The 25,410-nt window shown below is 42.9% G+C and overlaps 1 protein-coding gene across 2 annotated transcripts; it reads left to right on the top strand.

Annotated features, from left to right (window-relative positions):
- The first annotated feature begins 1,997 nt into the window (after positions 1–1,997).
- On the top strand, positions 1,998–24,376 carry LOC109866245 (potassium channel subfamily K member 10). 2 transcript variants are annotated; one of them, XM_031800845.1, is made up of 7 exons: positions 1,998–2,814; positions 9,412–9,797; positions 16,727–16,844; positions 19,332–19,492; positions 20,453–20,645; positions 21,680–21,822; positions 22,159–24,376. In XM_031800845.1, the coding sequence occupies exons 1-7, from the start codon at positions 2,760–2,762 to the stop codon at positions 22,822–22,824; spliced, it is 1,722 nt and encodes a 573-aa protein (XP_031656705.1). In that variant the 5' UTR covers positions 1,998–2,759; the 3' UTR covers positions 22,825–24,376. The 2 variants fall into 2 exon arrangements, with proteins under 2 accessions (XP_031656705.1, XP_031656706.1); XM_031800846.1 differs by lacking the exon at positions 1,998–2,814 and adding an exon at positions 5,486–9,291.
- The last annotated feature ends 1,034 nt before the right edge of the window (positions 24,377–25,410 follow it).

Genomic DNA, 25,410 nt, shown 5'->3' with positions numbered 1-25,410 from the left:
AAGTGTACACCTCTTGGAATTATTTATCATAACGGTATAGCTTTACCTGAAATTCAGAGGTTATTTTTGATCACCACAGATTCATTCAAACATGATTGAGCTGAGTTGAATAAATCATACATTGGTAGATGCACCTGCTGGGCAGAACTTTGCACTTTGACCACAAGGAATCTATTTTCTTCTCATCATCATCATCATCACCATCGCCATCATCATCATCATCATCACCAGCAACATCAACACCATCAACACAATCATCTTCATCACCATCCTCATCATCATCACCATCGACATGACCACCATCATCATCATCGTCATCATCAACACCATCAACACAATCATCTTCATCATCCTCATCACCATCACCATCGAAATGACCAGCATCATCATCAACACCATCAACACAATCATCTTCATCATCGCCATCCTCATCATCATCACCATCACCATCGTCATACCATCATCATCATCATCATCACCATCATCATCATCATGTGTACTTTCCCCTATGCAAGCTTAGTTGACTCACTGGACATTTGGATTTGAGGTATTCTGAGGTGTGATAAGCTTTTTAATGAAAGTCCATTGTTCTGTGTAGTGTGTGTGTGTTCATGTAGAATACGAGAGAGAGGTGTAAAAGATGGATCCACCACAGTGCACCATTCTCCCAACATAGGAGGAGCTGTCCATGGTGCTGAAATAACTTGACACATATCCAGGTCAAAGGGTTCTCATATTTGCTGTTCTGCTACGCTCACGCCAGTATACATCCATGTAGTTACAATTACAATACTACAGTACGTTTTTAAGTCATAAATTCATTGTCCATATTGGTTTCCTACTTTATCTCGGTCAGTTCTCATAGGCATAACTCTTGGAGGGAGACCATCATTCACATTCAGACCATTCTATTGTGTATCTCTCAGGATGGCCAGAAGACGGCATGCTCACCTGCTCTCCTCTTCCACTGGAAGACATTGTCATGGCATGGACTTGGAGATGGTTCCTGCACTCTCTGAGAGCATTCCCAAAGTGACAAAGTGTGTCATCAATCAACAACACCACCTCTCAATGTCAGCCAATGAACATGACTACAACTCTACAGGACAAAACAAAAGCCCCTTACTGCAGGTGTATGATCAGTACAGTCAAGGAGGTAAATCAGAACTGGACTTCATGAGAATGTAATCCATGAATCATGACACATTAACAGTGGTGGGAAAAGTACTCAATTATCAGACTTGAGTAAAAGTAAAGATACACCTGCTGGGCAGAACTTTGCACTTTGACCACAAGGAATCTATTTTCTTCTCATCATCATCATCATCATCATCATCATCATCATCATCATCATCATCATCATCACCAACATCTTCATCATCACCATCTTCACCACTATCATCATCACCAACACCATCATCTTCATCATCACCATCCTCATCACCATCATCATCATGACCATCATCATCATCAACACCATCATCATCGTCATCATGATCATCATGATCATCCTCATTACCATCATCATCATCATCACCATCATCATCATTATTATGATGACATTGTGAGTAGGCTATGAACGATGGCAAATAGCCTACGCTATTAGGCCAATAATCCAACAATATGTAACTTTGGTTATCCTTGTGCTGCCTCCACTACACATCAACTATGCAAACCGTCCTTTTAGGCCCATTGAAAAACAAAATAGTAGCCTATTTTTGGATAAAAATATATCTCCAATTGACTTCCTAATCTTTGCACCATGGAAATATGACTCATGCCAATGCTTTGTCTGACCCCAAAATACTGTAAGTTGTGTGCCAAAAATATTTATGTAACAACTCAAAATGAGAATTGGAAGAAGTGGGCAGAGATACCCATTGGTGATTGATTTCTTCTGCATGTTTGGATACTGTAATGATGTGTACAGAAACACAGGGTGTTATGATAAAGCTTGCCGCAGGGACCACTGTATCCACTATCTGCTACCACCACCTGGTATATTCAATACCTGGGGGCTGCCGCATTCAACCTCATTCATAAGGGGAGCTTTTGTCTCTGAGCTCCGTGCTCTACACAGCCTATACAAGCGTCGGGTTTTTTGGAAAGGTTGGCGAACAAGACAAGCTGTTTTAATAATCAATGCCTTGCCCATCTAAAATGCTAGCAAACATGACTTATCCATGTTGAACTTGGATGGCATATGCCTCCCCGGGTTGGAGTGCTGCCGTAAGAACACCTCTTGGCGCACTAGCATTAAAAAGAGCGGGAGAGAGACGCACGCGCCATCACCCAATTAGCTTAGTCCTTTGCTGAACAGTCTACATTTGTTACAGCGGTAGAGACAGCAATTCTTGAACATGTAATCGTGAAGTTCGTCAACGCTGTAGGAGCCCGGTCACTTCCTACGTGTTGTAGTTGTTTACAATACAAAAGGACTGGCGTGGAATGTGGTGCAACGAGCAATATCGAGTGAGCGCCGCGCTGGTGTACCTAGAGTAGAGGCTGCTGCGGGGAGAGAGGAGCTTGTAATGAGCTTTTTACACGGGTGTACACCTCGTTCCCACTGACGAGCAAAATAATACACGGATTATGTGTTTTTACTCTCTACCGTTCTCCATTCTCTCTCGGTTAAAAACAAAGGATTCAATAGAAAGGGCGTTGAAAGATTTCACATAAAGACAAGGTTTTTCTCTTGTTGTTTCCAGTCAGTTGTTTTCGCCAAGGGTTCGGTCCATTGTGGCAAACCGAAAATCAAGATGAAATTTCCCACAGAGAACCCAAGAAAACCCGGGCACTCCAACCCTTCGCCAGGTTTGTATTGGAACGTTTGTAGGTAATCAATAAAAGCAGAACGATTGAGTTTAAATCATCCAAGATTACCCTAAGTCTACTATAGGCTATTTGTTTAATTAAACATACTTTACATAGCCTAACCTTTATATAGTTGGACTAGAGGTGAAACTTTAACTGTATTGATAACCATAAAACTGCTGTTATTGACATACTTCAATTTATGACAGCAGTGAATGTATACAGGAGCTGCATGTGTTGCATGACCACTATCCAACGAGGAATGGCGCATAGTCTACCACAATTGTGTTACTTATTATGATTACATTTCATCTAGGCCTGGCACCAGGATGACATGCCTGAGGGGGCATTTTAAATCAGCAAGTATTGCTTTAGTCCTAATAAAACAAGGTAGTGTTCCTACGGCTGTTCGAATGTACAAAAATGTATTTGAAATGTAGCCATGCACATCAACAACCGTTGTTTTATATAATAACGCACGGAATATATGCGCCCCATTAAGACACACGTTTATCCGAAATGCAGCCTTAGCTGCCATAGGCCAACACACAATTTGCGCCTACCAACAAGCACAGAACAGCTCGACACGATGAGCACCACTAACTTATGAAAGATTCTTACAGGCTTCATAGCTTAATTTCTGTCGAATTTGTTTCACTACGCAATGAACGTAACCTAAAGTAAGCCAAGCTGCACTTCTCCAGGTGCGCATTATTTTCTGTGGGAGAGTTTCAGATAAGCTAACTAATTCAAACCTACTCATTATTCTATATCCATATCTGATGTTAAATGCCCAACATGACAGTAGCCACTTTGAATCTGCCACAAATTAAAGTAAATTCCCATTCAGAGAGTAACACACACGTTTGTTTTACTATCCTTGTGGTTAGCACTAAATGTATTACCATTCAAAATCCTCCCCCTTAAATTCTGACCCTCAACCTAACCCCTAATTGGAACCCGAACCCTAAACCTAACCCCTAATTGGAACCCGAACCCTAAACCTAACCCCTAATTGGAACCCGAACCCTAAACCTAACCCCTAATTGGAACCCGAACCCTAAACCTAACCCCTAATTGGAACCCGAACCCTAAACCTAACCCCTAATTGGAACCCGAACCCTCAACCTAACCCCTAATTGGAACCCGAACCCTCAACCTAACCCCTAATTGGAACCCGAACCCTAAACCTAACCCCTAATTGGAACCCGAACCCTCAACCTAACCCCTAATTGGAACCCGAACCCTCAACCTAACCCCTAATTGGAACCCGAACCCTCAACCTAACCCCTAATTGGAACCCGAACCCTCAACCTAACCCCTAATTGGAACCCGAACCCTCAACCTAACCCCTAATTGGAACCCGAACCCTAAACCTAACCCCTAATTGGAACCCGAACCCTAAACCTAACCCCTAATTGGAACCCGAACCCTAAACCTAACCCCTAATTGGAACCCGAACCCTAAACCTAACCCCTAAGCCTAAAATGGCCCTTTTCCAAGTGGGGACCGTCAAAATGTCCCCGCTTGTCCAAATCGTCCTTTTCTGACTTCTGGTACCCACAAGGATAGTAAAGCCAAACCGCACACACGCTATAGCAAGAGAGCAGGTAGGGAGGCAAAAAAATTGTCTGTGTGTTGTTTTCATGGTATTGACATCAGTTTTACAGTAGCCTATCACACAACGACTGTGTAATGCAAATGAATGATGACCGATTGAACATTTTCACTACTTATTTTAGTAGGCTACACAAATTGTATTGATCCTATAGTACTGGGACATAAAAATGTAGGCCTATCTGAAATGCTGCCACATACACAACTGTAATTTTGTACATAAGAATGCATGCCATTTTGAAGAGAAGCCCCATGAAGACTGGTAGCCCAAGATGTGGTCATTATAACAGCACCATCAATTGGACATGAAGAATCACGGATAAATCTAGTGTGCATTGAAGTAAAAAAGAATAGGACTAACGTAACTAAACATTACATAAAAAAATTGGAAGGAATAATTCTGGCATGGCGGCCAGGGCCATAAATGTTGTCACTTACCATGTAGAAGATTTGCAGCCTACTCGATAATGTTTTGAAGTTTCTGATTCTATTCTCCTTCCTGGTGAAATGTACTTGTCAGATTACTCTCAAATGCTAGCTGGACAAGCTGAGCTTTTCATTGATGTAACATGCTGTGTCTGTGTTCACTGAATACATTCTTCATAGTGGAGAATAGGGCTGGGCGATATGGCCCAAATATTATATCATGTTATTTTTAAAAAAATGGCAGATTTGACAGTATTTAATGTTTTTTAATAATTTAAGTTCTTTGAGTAGTGCATTACCCTAGGGTGGCAACACATACATTCTACGTGATTTCAATGGGTCTTTCTGCATTCTGATTGTTTTATACTGTTCAATTCTACTTCATAATCATAATTTTCATCCATTTCTGCATTTGAGATCATTTCCACACTGCCACGTAGTGCTGCACAATATGGGCAAGCAATCTGGGCCTTATTTTTAACCAAATGTTGCAATTTGACTTGCGATTTAGAGCAAAACACTTGGGTTAACTGTTGGAATCATGGAAATAGAATGTCTATTCTAATTATATAATAGTGGGCACTTTTAATACAGTGTTTGACATGACAACAAATGAAGATGCCAGGGAGGAGTTATTGTGACAGGGTAGGAACTAAAGTGTTGATAGGTGTTTCCTACAATCTTTGGCTACATTGAATGTTTTCTCTTAGTTACTTCATGTAGCTAACATATTCTTGCTTTGCGTTTACCTCTAATTTAGAAGATACTGTTGCACAAACATGCTGATTTAGGTCTACACCATCACTGGTATTATCAGGCTGTATAGCTAATTACGCTTGCTCTTACTCAGTACATTTATTAGCTAGCTAGCGATTAGCGTAAGCGGCTAACAAGATTTAGGAACGTCTTGCTAAGAACAGACACACTAGTGGTTTGCAGATGTAAGAAACACAAGCTAATAGTGTAATTATAGAATGCTAGTAGATTTATATGAAGAAGCAAAGTGTCAACTGCATCGTTGTCATCAACATTGTTGCATATGCTGCATTGACCATGCAGATTGGACGCAAGTGTTGTGGTCGAGGAAAAACAAAAGCGCTCCTTGAGTGACAGGAGATGGGGCTAGGTCTGTGTGGAAAGTGGCATGGAGAGAGAGAGAAACTATAAAAGTGGACGTTACACACTGCGTATCACATTTAACAAACCAAACTTTCAAATACCGTTATAGAAGGTAAAGTAAAAACCCAAACCAGTCCATGCATCAATACTGGTATACCTCCCAGCTCTAGTGGAGTTGACATTTTCACACGTTACTGTAGATGCCCCAAATGTTAATCCATATTTCAGTGCCAACAGCACAGTCGACATCGACTATTTCCTTCGCTAAATCGTAATGACATATCCCCCAGCACAGCACATTTACACTTCCTCTTGCTTCCATCATCATGCTTACCCACTTTGCTTTCAACTCCATATTCCTACAGAGTTTTACTCATGAGTCTCCGTCGTTTCCTTGGATCTGGTGTGCTCGTGCCTTACTGGCATGCCTCACTGAGCTTTTCGAATCCAGCACCACATTGCACTTTTTCAACACACCCATATGAACTGCGGAAAAGTTTGACACCGGTGTGCAGATCCGTAGCTTCTGACTGCAGTAACTTGTTAGAAGGGTCGAGGAGCAATAAACTTAAAGCTTGGCTTACATCTGTGCCATATGCGCGAATAGATTTGATTTCACTGAGCATCTCTGTGATGTTCACTTAATATCAGAATGACTGACACCGTGGAAAGATGGCCAGTCCATCTCTGATCAATAATTATTTTCAGTTTTTCCCCAGTGTACTGTGCAGCCACTGTGGGTTTCCTGAAGAAAGTGTACAGGGAGCAACACACGTTGAAAATGTTCTAGGTTCCTCCACCTCTGCTAGCAGGTTGCTCAGTGAGCTTGGCATTGGTCTCGACATGATGGTCCTCAGTTCTTTTCTAATTATATGCCTGGCCCCTCCACCCCATAGAGTAGGCCCTGGTTTCATCCCACCCGGAGCCACATATTGGCTATGGCTCTGATCCCAACCCCAAAATTACTGAGGTCGTCTGTTTTTTTTTTTTAAAGGACCTTACTACTGAATAGTGTCTGTTCCGGGTGTGTAGGTGTCAAAATAAGAATAGTGGAAGAGATGGAGACCTGCACAATGTCAAAAAATACATCCAAAACTGAGTCTTGAGTGCAAAATAAATATCTTTACTAAAACATCAGGGTGCCCCAAAAAATCTTTGTTTTGTTTTCAACTTACGCACTAACATTTCGGCCTCAGTGTAAATCTTGGCATCACATGAGGCTACTGAGGGGAAGATGGCTCATAATAATGGCCGTAATGAAGGCGAATGGAATAGCATTGATGTATTTGATACCATTCCACTTATTTCTGCTCCAGCCATTACCACGAGCCCGTCCTCCCCAATTAAGGTGCCACCAACCTTCTGTGGTCGGCACAAACACCTGGCTTCTATTTCAAGGATAATTGCACATGTCACATGATCAAGCAAGAAAACACATCAGAAAACCGATGAATCAGTACCTAGTACAATAGAATGCATGATCTAGATTATATACAAAATCGGACAGAGAAATATAATCAATTATTGCTTTTAAACATACCATGTGAACATTTCCTCAATGATCCCAACCCTAATTAGGAGACCTCTCAATCATCATTCTCACGCTTGTACATTGGTAATTGTCAATGAAAAATATCAAAGCTAAGGATGGCTGGGCTTGGTTAAAATCCTGGATGGGAGACCAAATGGATAGTTGTAGGTAAATCAACTCTCCAGTAGGAGGTGCTGTCCAGTTCTCTTTTTTCTGATGGTGGATATAACATTGCAGATCTGACATTGTTTCAAAGGTACAAATTCAACATAGCCAAACCTTGTGTAAAATATGTTGAAAATTGGTTACCATGATGACATAATTCTATGTTGAAATTTCACCCTTAAAAAACAGTTTACGTTGATGACTTTTTACAAATCCAATGTATTTTCCATGTAGATTCCACGTCACAATATGTTGACAAATTACATTGAAACAACGTTGATTCAACCAGTTTGTGCCCAGTCGGAAGAGCGAACCATGTTTTCTATTGGCCTTTTATGTATAAAAATATATGTGAACATGTGTGAACATAATTTATATGTGAACATAATTTAGTCACTCACCAAGGTCTATGCCCTTGTTTATTCTATTTGAGGGGAATTGACAATGGCCACACTCTAGTCAGTTGAGGTGAAGGCTAAAATGGCTAATATAATGCCATTAAGTTAAAGACACCTTGGTGTGTTACAGTTGCTGCAGTATAGGGCTCCATTGAGAGATGGGCTAAAAACACATGACCTCATCGGACTTAGAGCTCGAGCTCTGCATGGGTAGTTCCCGCCAATCCTGCATGTATGGCACGTCCATGCGGCTGCCCTCTTCTCGTGCACGGTCACATGTTTACCCAGCCGCCTCTCCAACCACCAGTGTAGCAAGTGATTTACCTGTCTAGCTGTTATCATCAGTATGACCTTCTGGGAGAAATGTCAGCCGTGATTTATGGGATACATGCAGCCATGTGTTGCACATACAATTAGTCTCCTTTTTGTGGCAGGCAGAGTTTACCGTTGCTCATCAAAATTCATTGAACCTGCAAGAACACTGTAGTGAATGTTTTTCCTTACAGTGACATTATTAAATGGTTACATAAATCACCAGCACTAATTCCATTGGTTTTCATCACCAAAATCAAGGCTTCTTTGTATAGTGTGTACCCATGAGATGTGCCAGAACGGTGACTACTTTCAAGCATAATCTTACATAATGTGATGATGACAACGAGCATCTTGAAGGTATGACGATGAGGCTCATGAAAAAGAAGCAATGCGGCTGGAAAAAACATTTTCAATGCTTTGGCTATGAATTGTGAATGTTTATAACTACAAATCCATATCACAAGGGGACAAACAAATTAACCCCCGGTTTTCTTTTCAAATATTATTCAGACAGTACAGCATTAGGACATCATCTACCAACCCATAATTTTTTCATATAGAAGGCTCACTTTTTAATCATAATAACATAGCATTCTCAGCCTGCTTGAGGCTATGAGCCATACCCGTCCAGATCCTGTGAATCCACTGGCTGAAATAGCGCTCTGAGGTGCCTGCTTTTAACCGTAATGGGTTTTCTGAAAGCCCACAGAACACTTTGAGATTCACTCTCTGTCTCTCTCGCTCTCTCTACCATCTTAAAACCTCAAGCATCAAGACACACTCCACTACTGTTTCATTGTCATACTCCTGGGACTGATAGACTGAAGCCCAAACTGCCCAGGATATCAAGCCCAGTTCCATATGGTATTCTTACAAGGTTATTCACCTATTCCTGACATGCATACGGTAGTGTATTCCACCCCTTCCTTTCATAGATTTTTGGATTGTCCAGTGTGTGATTACAAATTGAACTTTACCCATAGTGCAGCTCCTAACAATAGTGTTTCATCATTTTATTCTCTGCAGTGGCAGCCCAGACCAATCTGTTCCCCCAAAAGAAGGTCCAGCCAGGCATGATGAGTTCCAGCCTGGTGCAGGCCAGTGTGGCCACCATGCAGAACCCCATGGGCTGCACTGTTCCCCGACTCTCTCCGTCAAGGCCCGCCAGCATGGTGGCCAGCATGGAGGCGGTGGGTGAGGACGGCTCGCCCCTGTTTACCGTCATGAAGTGGAAGACTGTGGTGGCGGTGTTTGTGGTTGTGGTGGCCTATCTGGTCGGGGGAGGTCTGGTGTTCCGGGCCCTGGAGCAGCCCTTCGAGAGCAACCAGAAGGTGACCATCACTGCGGAGAAGGCAGCGTTCCTGCAGAAACACCCCTGTGTCTCACCGACGGAGCTGGAGGCGCTCATCAAGGTAAGGAAAGACCGCAGCAGCCACTAGGCCAGTCTGCAGTCGATACTGGAGCTCTCCTGTCTCCAGTTGTTTGGGGTCCCTAGTGGGGACTCAGGTCTCCTGAAACCTGAACTCTATTGATCCAATGCTAGCCAAGCCACACACAAACACTATACACTAAACACCGCCAGCCATCCTGGAATAAGATGGGAACCACACTAAACAGGCTAGTGTAATAACATAACTATAGAGTCTAGCTGTGTCACACTGAATTCAAAGCGACCACTGACCACCATACTGTGGGCGTGACTCTGCATTATGATTGATAAATGCCGTATGTGTGCTATTTTGGCAAATATGCCCAGAAGCCTGCGTGCCAGCATGTGGAGTAATTCAGACCTTGGCTGCCACCACCAAACTCTCCTCACTGTGATGCCTAATGACACTCGTTATTTTAGTGCCTCACGGGGAACGTGGTTGGCATAATAACTGCTCAGAGACACGACTGAGGAGAAGTGGTAGAATAGTGATCAGAATGACAATCTGACAATTCCTACATCTAGGTGGATGTGTAATGGCGGTGGTTCACTGAACCATGCATGATGGATAACAATTGTAAGTCTGAATCTTAAAGACCTGTGTTAGTCCCCCAAGCTAATGCCTAAGCTTTAGTTTAGCAGGCTAACACAGTCTTGTGGCGCACTGTAGACTCCGGTTCGAATCTCGGTCCGTCACAGATGTGTGGCATTATTTAATCTGTATCATAGGATAGCTATGATAGATGTCCATACAACCAGGAATACATTATGTAACTCATTAGCAATACTGACTTCCCTTTCTTTCATCAGGTCTATCTACAGCAAATAAGAAAGTTGGCAGATACCCCTATCATGCAATTGTATGCTATTTACATGAAGTAATTCTATAGATTTCCTCTTTTAGATTCATCTTGATCCATTTGACTTGGAAGGGTATGCCTGCCTGTTCTTAGAGTCCTACTCCCTCTTAGTTGATAGAATCATATAATAATATAAGCCATTTAGCAAACACTTTTATCCAAAGCAACTTACTGTCACGCGTGCATACGTATGGGTGGTCCCTGGAATCAAACCCACTATTCTGGCATTACAAGCACCATGCCCTACTAACTGAGCTACAAAGGTCCACAGGACATTGAGACAAACCTCTCGGACCCAGCTCACGACAGCTTCCAGAAAACAACAGCTTCTTCAATCCAATGTTTCACCTCCTGGAAAATGAAAACCGTGAAGAAGTGAATCTGGTGAGGAGAAGCCTAATAAACAGAGCTTTATTTGACTTATACTGCAGCGCTCTCACTTCTGCAAGCGCCAGCAGGGTTTTCAGGGCTGAACGCTTCCAGCTCCTCGTAAAACAGTGTTTGAATCAGCCAGATATTGACCCCTCAGCTGTGAAACACTGGATAATACAGGACAGGATAATGCAGGACAATGCAGGCCATAGTCCCACTGGTGTAGGGAAACAAATTGCCAGGTAGGGAGTCCAAGAGGAGTTTATCCTGGCCGGTTCACTGATACACGGTGAAACATAAAGATGCCAGTGTGAACTGTAATCATTAATGACTTGGATACTCTTCGCTCGCTATTACTCAAGGATCTGGGGTTTGTGCAATGAATGGAAGTGAGAGCGTTTGTAATTGTTTTTGTTTGAACTGTTTAACTGTGAAATGAGGTGGATGTTTATCTTAGTTACAGTAGAACTCAGACGCAGTAGGGAAACGAGCTAAAGCAGAGGGCTGTCACATTTCGGACGAATTCCTCTCTGGAAAATGGTGCTCGGGGATGGAGGGATGCCAACACAGTTGCCATGCCTCACTGCATGCTCTGGCCCTGTATTGCTTAGAATGCAGAATGGATATTTTACTGCAGAGTTTAAACAGGCAACTCAGCACTAATTGACATGTTTCAGTGTATATAGAGCATCTGCAACCCAAAATACGTTGTCCCTTAAAAATATACACTACCGGTCAAAATAGTTTTTCTTTATTTGGACTATTTTCTACATTGTAGAATAATAGTGAAGACATCAAAACTATGACATAACACATGGAATCATGTAGTAAAACAAGTGTTAAATCAATAAAAAATTGTTTTTAGATTCTTCGAATAGCTACCCTTTGCCTTGATGACAGCTTTGCACACTCTTGGCATTCTCTCAACCAGCTTCATGAGGTAGTCACCTGGAATGCATTTCAATTAACAGGTGCGCCGCCTTAAGTTAATTTGTGGAATGTATTTCCCCCTTAATCCGTTTGAGCCAATCAGTTGTGTTGTGTCAAGGTATGGGTGTTATACAGAAGATAGCCCTATTTGGTCAAATATTATGGCTAGAACAGCTCAAATAATCAAAGAGAAACGACAGTCCATTACTTTAAGACATGAAGGTCAGTCAATACGGAACATTTCAAGAACTTTAAAAGATTCTTCAAGTGCAGTCGCAAAAACCATCAAGTGCTATGATGAAACTGGCTCTCATGAGTTCGCCACAGGAATGGAAGATCCAGATTTACCTCTGCTGCAGAGGATAAGTTCATTAGAGTTACCAGCCTCAGAAATTGCAGCCCAAATAAATTCTTCACGGAGTTTAAGTAACAGACACATCTCAACATCAACTCTTCAGAGGAGACTGTGTGAATCAGGCCTTCATGATTTGATTACTGCAAAGAAACCACTACTAAAGGACACCAATAAGAAGATGAGACTTGCTTGGGCCAAGGAACACGAGCAATGGACATTAGACCTGTGGAAATCTTTCCTTTTGGTCTGGAGTCCGAATTAGAGATTTTTGGTTCCAACCGCCATGTCTTTGTGAGACGCAGTGTGGGTTAACAGATGATCTCCACATGTGCATTTCCCACTGTGAAGCATGGAGGAGGAGGTGTGGGGTGCTTTACTGGTGACACGGTCTGTGATTTATTTTGAATTCAAGGCACACTTATCCAGCATGGCGACCACAGCATTCGGCAGCGATACGCCATCCCATCTTGTTTTGGCTTAGTGGGACTATCATTTGTTTTTCCACAGGACAATGACCCAACACATCTCCAGGCTTTGTAAGGGCTATTTGACCAATAATCAGAATGATGGAGTGCTGCATCAGATGAGCTGGTCTCCAATTGAGATGGTTTGGGATGAGTCGGACCACAGAGAAGGAAAAGCAGCCAACAAGACTGTTGGAAAAGTATTTCATGTGAAGCTGGTTGAGAGAATGTCAAGTGTGCAAAGGGATAGCTATTTGAAGAATCTCAAATATAAAATATATTTAGATTTGTTTAACACTTTTTTTGGTTACTACATTATGTTTTTACTATGTTATTTCATAGTTTTTGATGTCTTCACTATTATTCTACAATGTAGAAAATAGTTATAAAAAAATCTGAAAAACCCTTGAATGAGTAGGTGTTCTAAAACTTTTGACCAGTTGTGTATATTTTTAAATTTCTACACTGACATTAGCTGACATAGTGTTAGGCATAGATGTACTTTGTTTCCTGAGTGGATTTTTGTGATTCGTATGCGGCAACATGCAAGGTATTTTGTCATCTAAAAGCTAAAATGGGATTTCAAATTGAACGTGGCGTATCTTTGGAGTGCGTCCTCCAATACACAACCCAACCAGCCGTACTGCTTCTTAACACAGCGCGCATCCAACCCGGAAGCCAGCCGCACCAATGTGTCGGAGGGTACACCGTGCACCTGGCAACCTTGGTTAGCGCTCACTGCGCCCGGCCCGCCACAGGAGTCGCTGGTGCGCGATGAGACAAGGACATGCCTACCGACCAAGCCCTCCCTAACCCGGACGACGCTAGGCCATTGTGCGTCGCCCCACGGACCTCCCGGTCGCGGCCGGTTACGACAGAGCCTGGGCGCAAACCCAGGGACTCTGATGGCACAGCTGGCGCTGCAGTACAGTGCCCTTAACCACTGCGCCACCCGGGAGGCCGATCATTAGACCTTCTTCATATTTTCTGAAGCCATTGGGTTACGTTGCCTTTTATTCTGACTCATTGTTTGGGTACTGTATATTGCCAGATCATATTGTTGTCAACAACTGAGCCAGCATCGTCAAACATGAGGCAGGGTGCAGGCTGGTGTGTATGGCGTGTCATTCGATCCCTTCCATCCCACGGAGGTCCTACCCTGGCGTGCCACTCCATCCCACGGAGGTCCTACCCTGGTGCCTTTTATTAATTACAATCACAGCCATAGTGTTGGGTATCACCCCACCGCTCTTTGTCTATGCACACAGCATCGTAAATATCCTCCTCCAATCCAACGCGAAAGGTGATTTCTCTGGCAGAGAAAAGGGCAGATGATAAGCAGTTTTGGGACGTGTGCCAAGCTGCTTCTCTAGTTTCTTAGCCCAGAGGTAGAGCCTACAGGACAGGCAGCGCATGGCAGGGCCAGGAAGAGCAGGGTTTGGGCCAGACTACTGGGGGGAGAGATATATCTCCCCTGTACTCTGTGTCAGTTCTGTGGCAAACACAGTGACAACCTTCTCCTGTGGAATCTCTACAGCACTTTTTCTCTCACTGTTTATGGGGGTAGGGAGTGACTTTGAGCTTACATCCACTACAGAATCTAGTCCCCCTATATCAACTCATGACTAGTACTAGTCTCTTGCTGCAATGCACAAGTGGCAATAACAAAATGTTACAATATAACCAAGTTATCTTGGCAAGTTTCACACATTACTACATGTGGTGTCTGTGCATCCCGACAAACAGATAAATGCATGTGGCATACATTTGTTAACTGAGAAGGCAGCTCAACAAACATACAAGGTTCAGCAGAAGAATGTCTACGCAAGCACATTAGGAGAGAATGAGTGTTATTTGCCCTAATTAAAAATGTTTAAACCCCTACCAAAAATGTTCATGAATTATAATCCACATAGTAATTCACATTTCCTGTTTCTGCATGATTATATTGCTGCTATAGCAAACTGGCTCAAATGAAGATCCTACATCTGTATGAATAGGAAGTTACAGAAGCAATGCAGAACATGTGGTTGAACAGAGGCTAAAGAAGGACCTCACAACCCACTCTGCCTTAACACAGATCTTTCAGGCATGTTTTACTCCTATCAGATCCTACATACGCTATGTTTTAAATGCATACAGATATAGGATCTTAAATCGACCAGTTTCTCACTGCAGGAAAATAAGCCTGCAGCAACAGGAAATGTGAATTATTGTGTGGATTATAATTAATGGAGTTTTTTTGTAGAGGATGATACATTTTTAGTTAGGGCAAATCAAGTCTGACATTTTTTTAAAGTGGAAATGATAAACTTTAGAAACCTTTTCAAACCTTGAATACACTAAGTTTGCATTTCCTGGTGTGCAGGATTAAGATCCTGTATCTGTATTTCAGAGTGCAGATCCCTGATGGCGATGGCTGCTTCTAATGGAGATGACATTGATCTCTTTGGAACTCATTCAAGGTGTCCTGAAGCAAAACCCATTCGGATAGAAACGCTGAGTCACCTTTCATTATCCAGGCATGCTGCTGCTCTGCCCAGTGCCAGGTCTTCACCAGTCCTCTGATACAGGCAGGGGTTTCATTTAGATGTCATTAATAATCTGTGGAAAGGATGGGGCTCAGGGAAAGGATCACAGCTGCTATCCTTGCTTTCCAACCTAGGTGCATGAATTGAGGAGCAAACTGAAGTGAACAGGAAATTCAGCAACTCTTGGAGGACAGTGGAAGTTGATTTAAAAGCAACCTGAAATGCTTTAACAATAAATAATCATTTTTATCCTCCAAGACTTGCTGAATTTCCTCTTCACTTCCAATAGGATGGGGCTTTTTTGTATTCATTATTTTACTAGATAAGTTGATTGAGAAACCATTCTCATACACAGCAACAACCTGTTACATGGGAGAGGAGAGGCATTGAATGAATAGTAAAGTCTTACCACAGTAAATAAAAGGTATTTTGTGCTTCAAAGTTTAGCGTGTCCAAAGATCTTAGTCAGATTTGTTTCATTATATAGTGATGATCCAAACAAAGCCTGGGGCAGATGTACAGTAACTGCTCATCAGACATAAGCTATGATTAGACTGTCAGTTTGGAAAGACGAGCTGATTGCATGTGTAACCAACCAGAGTTCAAAACCAGGTCTCCTGCGCATCACAATACTGTGTTAGCCCGCTGTAGCTACGGTAACACAATTCTTCAGGTCTCAGGCAAGGTTAGTCATCACTCAAGCATGGTTTGAAAATCCACCTTCATTACACAAGCCGCTATCAGCATGGTCAGTGATGATCCGATACAATCAGGTCCCTCTGTCCTCACCCGTTGTCCTCTTTCTGTCCCCTACCTCTGGACTGTCATGGTGTTTCCTGGTCTGTTCTTGTTTACTTGGCCTTCAACCATTTCCACCTATCCCACCATCCCTCACACCCTGAGCTACTTCCTGTTGCGCGACACGCCGATGTTCCATCTGGCATGCCGGCTTCCTGACGTGTAGACTGGAAGACTGGCACAGAGTGAGGGTTGCTCAGGACATCGTGGGCATCATGTGCCCCGCCCGCCCCACGTGCCCTCTCTCTCTCTCTCTGTGTGGCACTGTCCTGATGATTCACCGTGCAGAGGCGTCGTCAGCGCTAAGCTACACAGCAGTCATATGTTACGCAACTGGCTCCTTTAGGAAATCACATGGGAAGGTTTGACAGATCCTTATGCGAAAGCCCCCTGAGAATTCAGCTATTCAACATGCAGATGATGTTATGGTTTAGCAATCAACACATGCTTTTACAGCTGTAGGATAACTGAAAGAGAAACTCTCAAGAGACTCTGTACCACCAAACAATGCTGCCATTTTGAACATAATACCATCATCTTTATCCACATAAAGTTGTCTAATTCCTTTTAAACTGGTGAATGTCTTTTGCGTTTGTGTCCAGCACTCTGTAGATGCTGTGAATGCTGGGGTCAGCCCGATAGGAGACACATCCTATAACTCCAGTCACTGGGACCTGGGCAGTGCCTTCTTCTTCGCCGGAACAGTCATCACAACCATAGGTAATAGCATCAAATCAAATGTTATTGGTCGCATACACATATTTAGCGAAATGCTCATCTTGTTGGACACATACCTGCTCTGTTTATTTCCATTAAGGCCTATGTGATCAATCACATCTGTAGTTACATGACCTGTTATTCTTGACCATTCAACCTGTTTAATAAAGGCAATAGATTGTTCTGGATCCCCTTATTTACACTGAGGCTGTTGTTCATTGACCAATGTTCCTTTTTTTTGAAGTTCAACTTTTCTTGTGGGGTAGGAAGTGAAGTGCTCTGTTGAAAACAATGCAGAAAACTTCCTAAAGTGTTATCTGTAGATAAGCCTTGGTAACACTTTATTTGGATAGTTCATATTAAATCAAAGTTTATTTGTCACGTGCGCCGAATACAACCGGTGTAGAGGCTCCGGACTCTGACAGTAGCATGACTGATTAACGATTGTTATGAAAACTTAAAATCGTCCCTAATTAATCGGCCATTCCGATTAATCAGTCGACCTCTAGTATGTACGTACAGTCACTGTGGGGACGACGTCCTTGATGCCTGCTGTAATTTTAGCTTGTAAGCAGGAATCAGGAGGATAGAGTTGTGGTCGGATTTACAAAATGGAGGGTCAGGGAAACATTTTTATGCGTCTCTGTGTGTGGAGTACAGGTGATCTAGAATTTTCTTTCCCTCTGGTTGCACGTTTAACATGTTGATAGAAATTTGGTAGAACTGATTTGTTTCCCTGCATTATAGTCTCTGGCCACTACGAGCTCCACCTCTGGGTGAGTGGTTCCCTGTTTGCTTATTTCCTTATAGCTGACTGCGTGCAGTCTTAGTGCCAGCATCTGTCTGTTGTGGTAAATAAACAGCCACGAAAAGTATAGCTGAAAACTCTCTAGGCAAGTAGTTTGGCCTGCAATTTATCACAATATACTCTACTTCAGGTGAGAAAAATCTAGAGACTTTTTTGTAAACTGTTGTTTACAAATATGCACAGACCCCCCTCGTCTAGCCGGAGTGTGCTGTTCTATCCTGCCGGTGCAGCGTATATCCGCTGCAAAACAAAGTATTACATTTGTGATACTCACAAGAATGGTATTGTCAACGTCACTGATTTGAAAAGACAGGATCGTTTATTAGCTACCCCCGTAGCTGTGAATAAGGTCCATACCAGCAAACTACCTCTCAGGGGTTTTGATATGAGATCAATGTGGGATTGGTGTGTGAGTATGAGGCTTCTGTCAGATGAAATAAAGTGAGCTGCTCTGTCCTGGAAGTCATGCTACTGTCAGAGTGAGGAATGGTCTCCATTATCTCCTTGACGATGGTGGAAAGCTGATGTAGCTAAACCAGATGTTTCACCTTCGTGGTTCACTACTGCTTTGTTGGTTTGTTATTCATTTTCAACAGGATTAGGAATGATTTATGAGGATGTTTGGAGTAGTTATCAGACAGTGTTGGTGTAATTCAAGTCAAGTGCATTGGTTAATGAAACATTCTAACATTTTACCTGAGGTAGTGCCATTTACATTGGACCGTATGGGCCAGTTTCCCGGAACCAGATTGTCTACTTCCCGGAATAAAAAACTTCACTTAATGGAGAATATGCATTGGAAGTAGTCAGGGTCCAGGAAACTCTCTCTGTGTTGCTCTGCCGCTGTGTTATAGGTGTGGAATCATATCATTGTCTTCAACAGAACCTTCCAAACCATTGAAGGCCTTTAATTTGATGGCGGGGCGGAAGGCCTTTAGTTTGATGGAGGGGCGGAAGGAGGCCTTTAGTTTGATGGAGGGGCGGAAGGAGGCCTTTAGTTTGATGGAGGGGCGGAAGGAGGCCTTTAGTTTGATGGCGGGGCGGAAGGAGGCTTTTAGTTTGATGGCGGGGCGGAAGGAGGCCTTTAGTTTGATGGAGGGGCGGAAGGAGGCCTTTAGTTTGATGGAGGGGCGGAAGGAGGCCTTTAGTTTGATGGAGGGGCGGAAGGAGGCCTTTCGTTTGATGGCGGGGCGGAAGGAGGCCTTTAGTTTGATGGAGGGGCGGAAGGAGGCCTTTAGTTTGATGGAGGGGCGGAAGGAGGCCTTTAGTTTGATGGAGGGGCGGAAGGAGGCCTTTAGTTTGATGGAGGGGCGGAAGGAGGCCTTTAGTTTGATGGAGGGGCCGGAAGGAGGCCTTTAGTTTGATGGAGGGGCGGAAGGAGGCCTTTAGTTTGAAGGAGGGGCGGAAGGAGGCCTTTCACTTTCATTTCAGTGGCATGTCTCTAATTAAATCAGAAGAGTTGGTCTAGCCTATACCCCCTTCTGTGATTCCAAGTGGAAACTGACACTCTGCAAGCGGTGGACAAAGGGACAGAAGCTTAGCTAGCAGACAGCCCATGTTGGCCTTTTGTAGATAGCAGTGTGTGTATAAGTCTATTGGTTGTCTGCCGTTGATAAGATATAGAGGTTTAGGGTTTTCACATCTGAAAAACATCCTCTTCTCCTTCTCTGTTCCTTCCACAGGGTACGGTAACATTGCCCCAAGCACGGAGGGCGGGAAGATTTTCTGTATCCTGTATGCAATATTCGGCATCCCTCTGTTTGGGTTTCTGCTAGCCGGTGTAGGGGACCAGCTAGGCACCATTTTTGTGAAAAGCATCGCGAAGGTGGAGAAAATGTTCAGAGTAAGTTCACAGCATACAGTAATCCACAGCATGAACAATATGAATAATGATGAAGCTATTTTGATGTACTATAAGAATAATTATTGATTATCAAAATAACTTTTAAATGTGAGATGGTGATAGGCTAGAGACCTCAAACTCAACTCTGGACCTCCAAGCCAGTTCCACTGCATTTTCTAATTGCTCCGCTGGGACACCAGGTGGGTGCAATTCATTATCAGGTAGAGCAGAACCAGCAGGCTCCGGACCTTGTAGGGTAAAGGTTGAATACCCCTGGACTAGAGATTAGAGAGATCTGGGGGTTTTCCAAAGTGAAAGTTTGCACATACTGAGTGAGGTATTATCCTCTGTTAATGATGTATGGGGTCTACATTATTGCTTGTTAATGAGCAGGGGGCGATGACTGTCATGCTTTACTCTGATTGGCCCAACAGCTCCAATCTGTCCTGTGGGGTTTATAGTGTTGCAGTCAAACAGGAATACCTGGGAGGTATTCATTACGCCTCGCAACGGAAACCCTTTACTGTTTAAGAACCAAACGGAAAGAAATGGGTAGGGACCTACCTGAATTTGTGCAATAGAAACTCTCGTATTCATTGCAAAACATTTTGAACAGACTAAACGTTTTGCAACAATCTGCATAATGAATATACCCCTGGGGTGAAAGCTGTACTGAGTGAGCTATGCCTCTGTGACAGCCCACAGCCACAACCACCGTTACGTCTCATTTGATCTAATCAGGCATCTTATGCATCTTTAGCTCATCACTAGGCGGTGTCAGAGTGGATAAATAGATGCCACCTTGTCAGAGTCACAAATGTCATCACTAGAACTCAGTAGGGATGCCACCACAGAACGACAACACACTGTGTGCCTTCTGTTAAAATGACCTCCATCGCCTACACTGTGTGTGTGTGTGCGCCTGTTTGCGTGTGTGTGTGTCCTCTTCTCCTCCCCCAGCGCAAACAGAACCAAATCAGCCAGACAAAGATCCGAGTGGCCTCCACGTTACTCTTCATCCTGGCGGGCTGCATCCTCTTCGTCACCATCCCTGCAGTCGTCTTCAAACACATAGAAGGCTGGACAGGACTGGAGGCCATTTACTTTGTTGTCATCACTCTGACAACTATTGGAATAGGAGACTATGTGGCAGGTGAGAGCTAGCATATTTCTGTACTGTAAGGTTTAGGCAGTGAAAGTGCCATAAACAGATGTTTATCTGATAATGATCTCTAAATTGCTGCCATTTTGAGTCAGACATCACGGTATAAGCTTTATACTAAGACATCATAAAGGCTCATAGAGTACATGCTTAAAACAACTAATAAAGCATTTAAATTAAAGTGTTACCCCCACACTGCTCTTGTTCTGACGAAGGCCTTGAGGTCGATACGTAAAGCTTATTAAAGAGCAGTGATGCTATCAAGAGCAGTGATGCTATCAAGAGCAGTGATGCTATCAAGAGCAGTGTGTGGGTTTCTTCTTTTTTCTCATCTTATTCAACTATTACCATGCACTTGTGAAAAAGATCAGATCAGATGTGCTCGTGCCTTTTTTGAATATATTACCACATTTATCATTCTAACAACTGTTTGTACCCATTCATTTAGCTTTAATAAACTCTATTATGGTTGGAGGAGGTGTCTGTCATTTCTTCCTGCTGTGCCATTTCTACTGTGGCTATATATTTATCATTCATGGAGGGGTCTTAGTGAACGTGGAGAGGGTTCATAATGTGAAAAGCAATTGTCTATTGCCTTAGTGAAATTGATGTCCATTGCCAGGCTGTCATAGCTCGGTCTCTCTGAAAGAGCTGCTGCCGCACCGTACTTATCATTTATTTTCCAATCGCTCTTTGACACACAAACGCTTATCTTCAGAAAATTAGCTTTGGTCGTTTCTGTTCTCTGGATTTTTGACTGTAACTACCAACTGGATACCACGAAAAAGGGGTAAAAAATAAATAAATAAATATGTTCCAAAATAATCTGACTATCGGGGTTGTTTTCATTAGGCACCAAATGGAAGAAACTGAACTGAAACAGGGAGGGACTGCATGCACTTATCCAATAAGAAACACACATTTTTGGTTTCAGTAAAAAAAAAAATTGATATGGTTAGCACTCCTGAACATGACCCAGGTCTCTCATCATGCTGACCGTTTCATTGTTTGTTTACATCCTACAGGAGGGGACCGGAGGGTGGAGTATCGTAATTGGTATAGACCACTGGTGTGGTTCTGGATCCTGGTGGGTTTGGCTTATTTCGCTGCTGTGCTGAGTATGATCGGTGACTGGCTGAGGGTTCTGTCCAAGAAGACAAAAGAGGAGGTAAGATTATATGACTACGGTATACTACTATGGTATAAAACTGGAATGTTGTAGTTGAATACTACATGGGCTTATGTATTAAAATAAATTCACCCAACTTTGAACCTAAATCCAATGACGATGTGAAATGTTTTGTGGATTTCACGTTGAATTCACGTTGGTTGACAACTCAACCAAATGTTGAGACGTTGAACTGACGTATGTGCCCAGTGAGTAGTTACTTTCATCAATTCTGTAAACCATTCCTTTAAGGTAATAGTCGGTTAATTTGGGTTGTCATGCGTTATAGTATTTCATGGTGTGAAATGACCTTGATTTTATCTTGACATGCATAAGGTCGGTGAGATCAAGGCCCACGCGGCTGAGTGGAAGGCCAACGTGCGCGCCGAGTTCCGGGAGACGCGGCGCCGCCTGAGCGTGGAGGTCAGCGACAAGCTCCAGCGGGCCGCCACCATCCGTAGCATGGAGCGCCGTCAGCTGGGCCTGGACCAGCGGGCCGTCTCCATGGACATGCTCTCCCCGGAACGCCGTGCCGTCTTCAACAGCCTGGACACCAACCCCTACAAGACCTCGTCCCAGGAGAGCATTGATACCAAGATCAACAACCTGCGTCTAAGAGGGGCTGAGTGTGATCCACACCGGTCTGACAATGTGGCCGCCTCGGAGGACAACATCTTTAATCGCTTGGGCTCTGTCACCAAGCTGGCCAGGAGGAGCAAGAACCGCGAGCTGAAGAAAAACATCCCAGATGAACTACGATGCAGGCCCTATAGTACTCCGCCCATGGAGATAGGGGAGAGGAAGGAGGAAGAGGAGCAAGATGAGGGATTAGACAAAGAGTTCAACACCAGCCTGTCCAATCTGCCGCTGTTCGTGGAAGTGTGCAAGCCCCAGAACGGTTTTACAGTACCATTCATACCACTACAGACCAAAGATAATGAAACTGAGGAGGAGACATTTCAACTTGAAGAAAAGGAGCTGCAAATCCAGATGGATCCTTAAGACTGTTGGCTGTTTCTCCTGAGAATATTACGTTTTAAACATCACTACCGTATGTGCCTTACATCTCTCACTCCTTTGTGTGCTTGATATTGGGGGAACAGTTGTCCCTGTGTGCTATGTAATGTTATTCAATATTCACTGTGCCGTAATAACCTGAAGTTAAGACATGGGCATCATCAGTTTCTACAATCACGTGGTAAAATATTGAGATTTGGTGTTCTTGTGGTACAGAACAACCAAAATGATGGTCATGTTTATTTTGAGGGAAGAGAAAATGGCTGCTAATCAGAAGAGTCAATGATAAAGTAAATAAAATGCAGTAGCAGACTGCTATGATGTCTCTTTGGGGAGGGTCGGACCTATATGCACATAGTGTTTAGGACTATCAAAGTCTACTATCTGAGGTCATTTTAGGACCAAAGAACTGAGCTGCTGAGAGAAGAACAAACATTGTGAAAGACTGGAGAGTAACTCCGATTTGGTCATTTGGTCTCATTCCATCACAATACATAAACTCTATGAAAAATTTATTTAAAAAAGGAATAAACACAGCCACATTGTGTGTGCATGTTACATGAGCTAAGCTGTTTAATGTCTAAGTGTATGACTACGCTACCAACTTCATGAACTTTCTTTAAAACTTGAATCTCAGGGCTTGTGGTCCTAATGTTGTCGTTGAAATGTGACTAAAGGATGCTGCATTCACACTTTGTAAAAGAGGAGCTTTGGCTGCACTTAGAATGGCTTTCAGAAGATGACAGTTTATGACAATGGAGTGGAAGATTAGCCACAATGCAAGGAAGGAGAAAATGCCCCTAATTGCACAGACAGACAGGATACTGTCAAATTTGAGAATTTGGGACACAGAGGTTCTTTGGCGGTAACATGTATGATAAAAAAAATCCAAGGATTTGCTTGAATACAGTGTGTTACTCTGAGATGACATCTTTGTTATACACAGTGTACCATGTTACATTGATGTGTTCTATAAAGAACATTGTGTTCTGACAGATGAGGGATAATGACACTGAAAACATGCACGAATCAACTTTGCATTTCAATTGTGGTTTACTAATAGTATTATAATAATCTAATTACAAACCCTTTAAGATGCATGGGTTAAATAACATTACCTCTATGTATATCTCGCTCAATTTCTCACCCGCGCGCACGTGCACACTTCACACACGCATATACACACCTAAATTTTTATTCCTTGTGTTTGCATTGATATGGGTGCAGAATTAGCATGGTGTGAATGCAGCAAAGGACTCTCAATGCTATAACGCTACAAAGAAATACGTATTAAAAAAGACATGGAACACAAAAGCATGCTATTTTGCAAAAATATTAATGCTATATGGAAGTGATTGTATACCACCACTTGCTTCAGAAGAGGACGGTTAACATAGCATTTGTAACTGCCCATGTTGATCTAGCATGGGCTACACCTGCTCACTATTTGGACGTTGTTCACAGTATTACTTGTGCCACCATTACATTAAATGTAGTGAGTGCCTTTTGGAAATAAATATCACTGAATGAAGTGCTATTGGGAGTTGCTTGTTTTTTCCTTCGAGCGTAGAGTTATTGTGTTGTCAACATCACTATTTCTCAGTCTACCTTATCAGAGGTTTTCATCGAGCTGGAAAAAGGAAGTATCCAGCCGTGTATCGCTTTCACTCTCATTGGCAATGACCTTGACACAAACAAACAATCCCCTCTTGAGGCCATCTGTGCCCGCCCCTCATAACACCCCCTGTTTAATCTTCAGGGCTGTTTCCTGCTATGAAACCATGTATAGATCATTTTGATATAAAACCCTCCTTTATACTGATCAATATCTCCCATCCCAGTTAGGTGTTGCTGTTCATCTCAGAGGATGTACAGTCTTTGTAGAATAGTGCATTTGAGGGTAATAACAGCACTAGCAAAGAGTTAAACATCAGACAACAGCAGAGGAAAGCAACTACAAAGAGTGTACTCTTGGTCTCGCATGAAAGTTGTTGCGAAGCTGTAGAGAAAGATAGCAGATTGAAGCAGGAGCTGTGGTGTTTTATTTCGAATGGAACATGGAAACTACAGAGTGCATGCAGATCAATTGCAGGATAATTGAAGAGGATGGGTGCCAATGTAGTGCAAGATTGTGCTGCGTGGCTGTCTCTATCTATCAGGCTGGTATACAGGGACACCTCCATAACAAACAGAGATCTAGTGCCAGTGTTGGCAGCTATGTGCGTTATTGAGCCATGAAAAGCTCAAAGAAGCCGGAACCTGTCAGTGTTATTGACATTAATGACCTCTATTGTTGCCTGAGTTTGAACGAACTGCACTGTAGATGGAGATGGGTTATTGTCTTGCCTGATAATGGTCAGGTAAATCAACTCATACAGCTTGAATGAGCAAAATATGAGGCATTTATAAGTCATATTCTTCAAAAATCAATAGGTATATATCATGAATTTGAATGACCATAAAGGGCTGTAACTATGGCAGCAGGCCTTTGGGAGCATAAGGTTGAAATTAGCATATTTCCAAGATGTGATGGGAGTTTTAGTACCCATTTCAGACAGATCGCACACTGGC

The sequence above is a fragment of the Oncorhynchus kisutch genome, linkage group LG21 (genome assembly GCF_002021735.2).
Source record: "Oncorhynchus kisutch isolate 150728-3 linkage group LG21, Okis_V2, whole genome shotgun sequence".
Lineage (NCBI taxonomy): Eukaryota > Metazoa > Chordata > Actinopteri > Salmoniformes > Salmonidae > Oncorhynchus > Oncorhynchus kisutch.
The sequence above is the reverse complement of the archived record's forward strand: the minus strand, read 5'-3'. Positions and strand labels throughout refer to the sequence as shown.

Excerpts from the sequence above, each read along its gene's own strand:
- LOC109866245 (XM_031800845.1), top strand. The coding sequence starts at position 2,760 with ATGAAATTTCCCACAGAGAACCCAAGAAAACCCGGGCACTCCAACCCT. Across the intron at positions 2,815-9,411 it reads GCACTCCAACCCTTCGCCAG|TGGCAGCCCAGACCAATCTG; the intron begins GTTTGTATTGGA and ends TATTCTCTGCAG. Across the intron at positions 16,845-19,331 it reads AACAGTCATCACAACCATAG|GGTACGGTAACATTGCCCCA; the intron begins GTAATAGCATCA and ends TTCCTTCCACAG.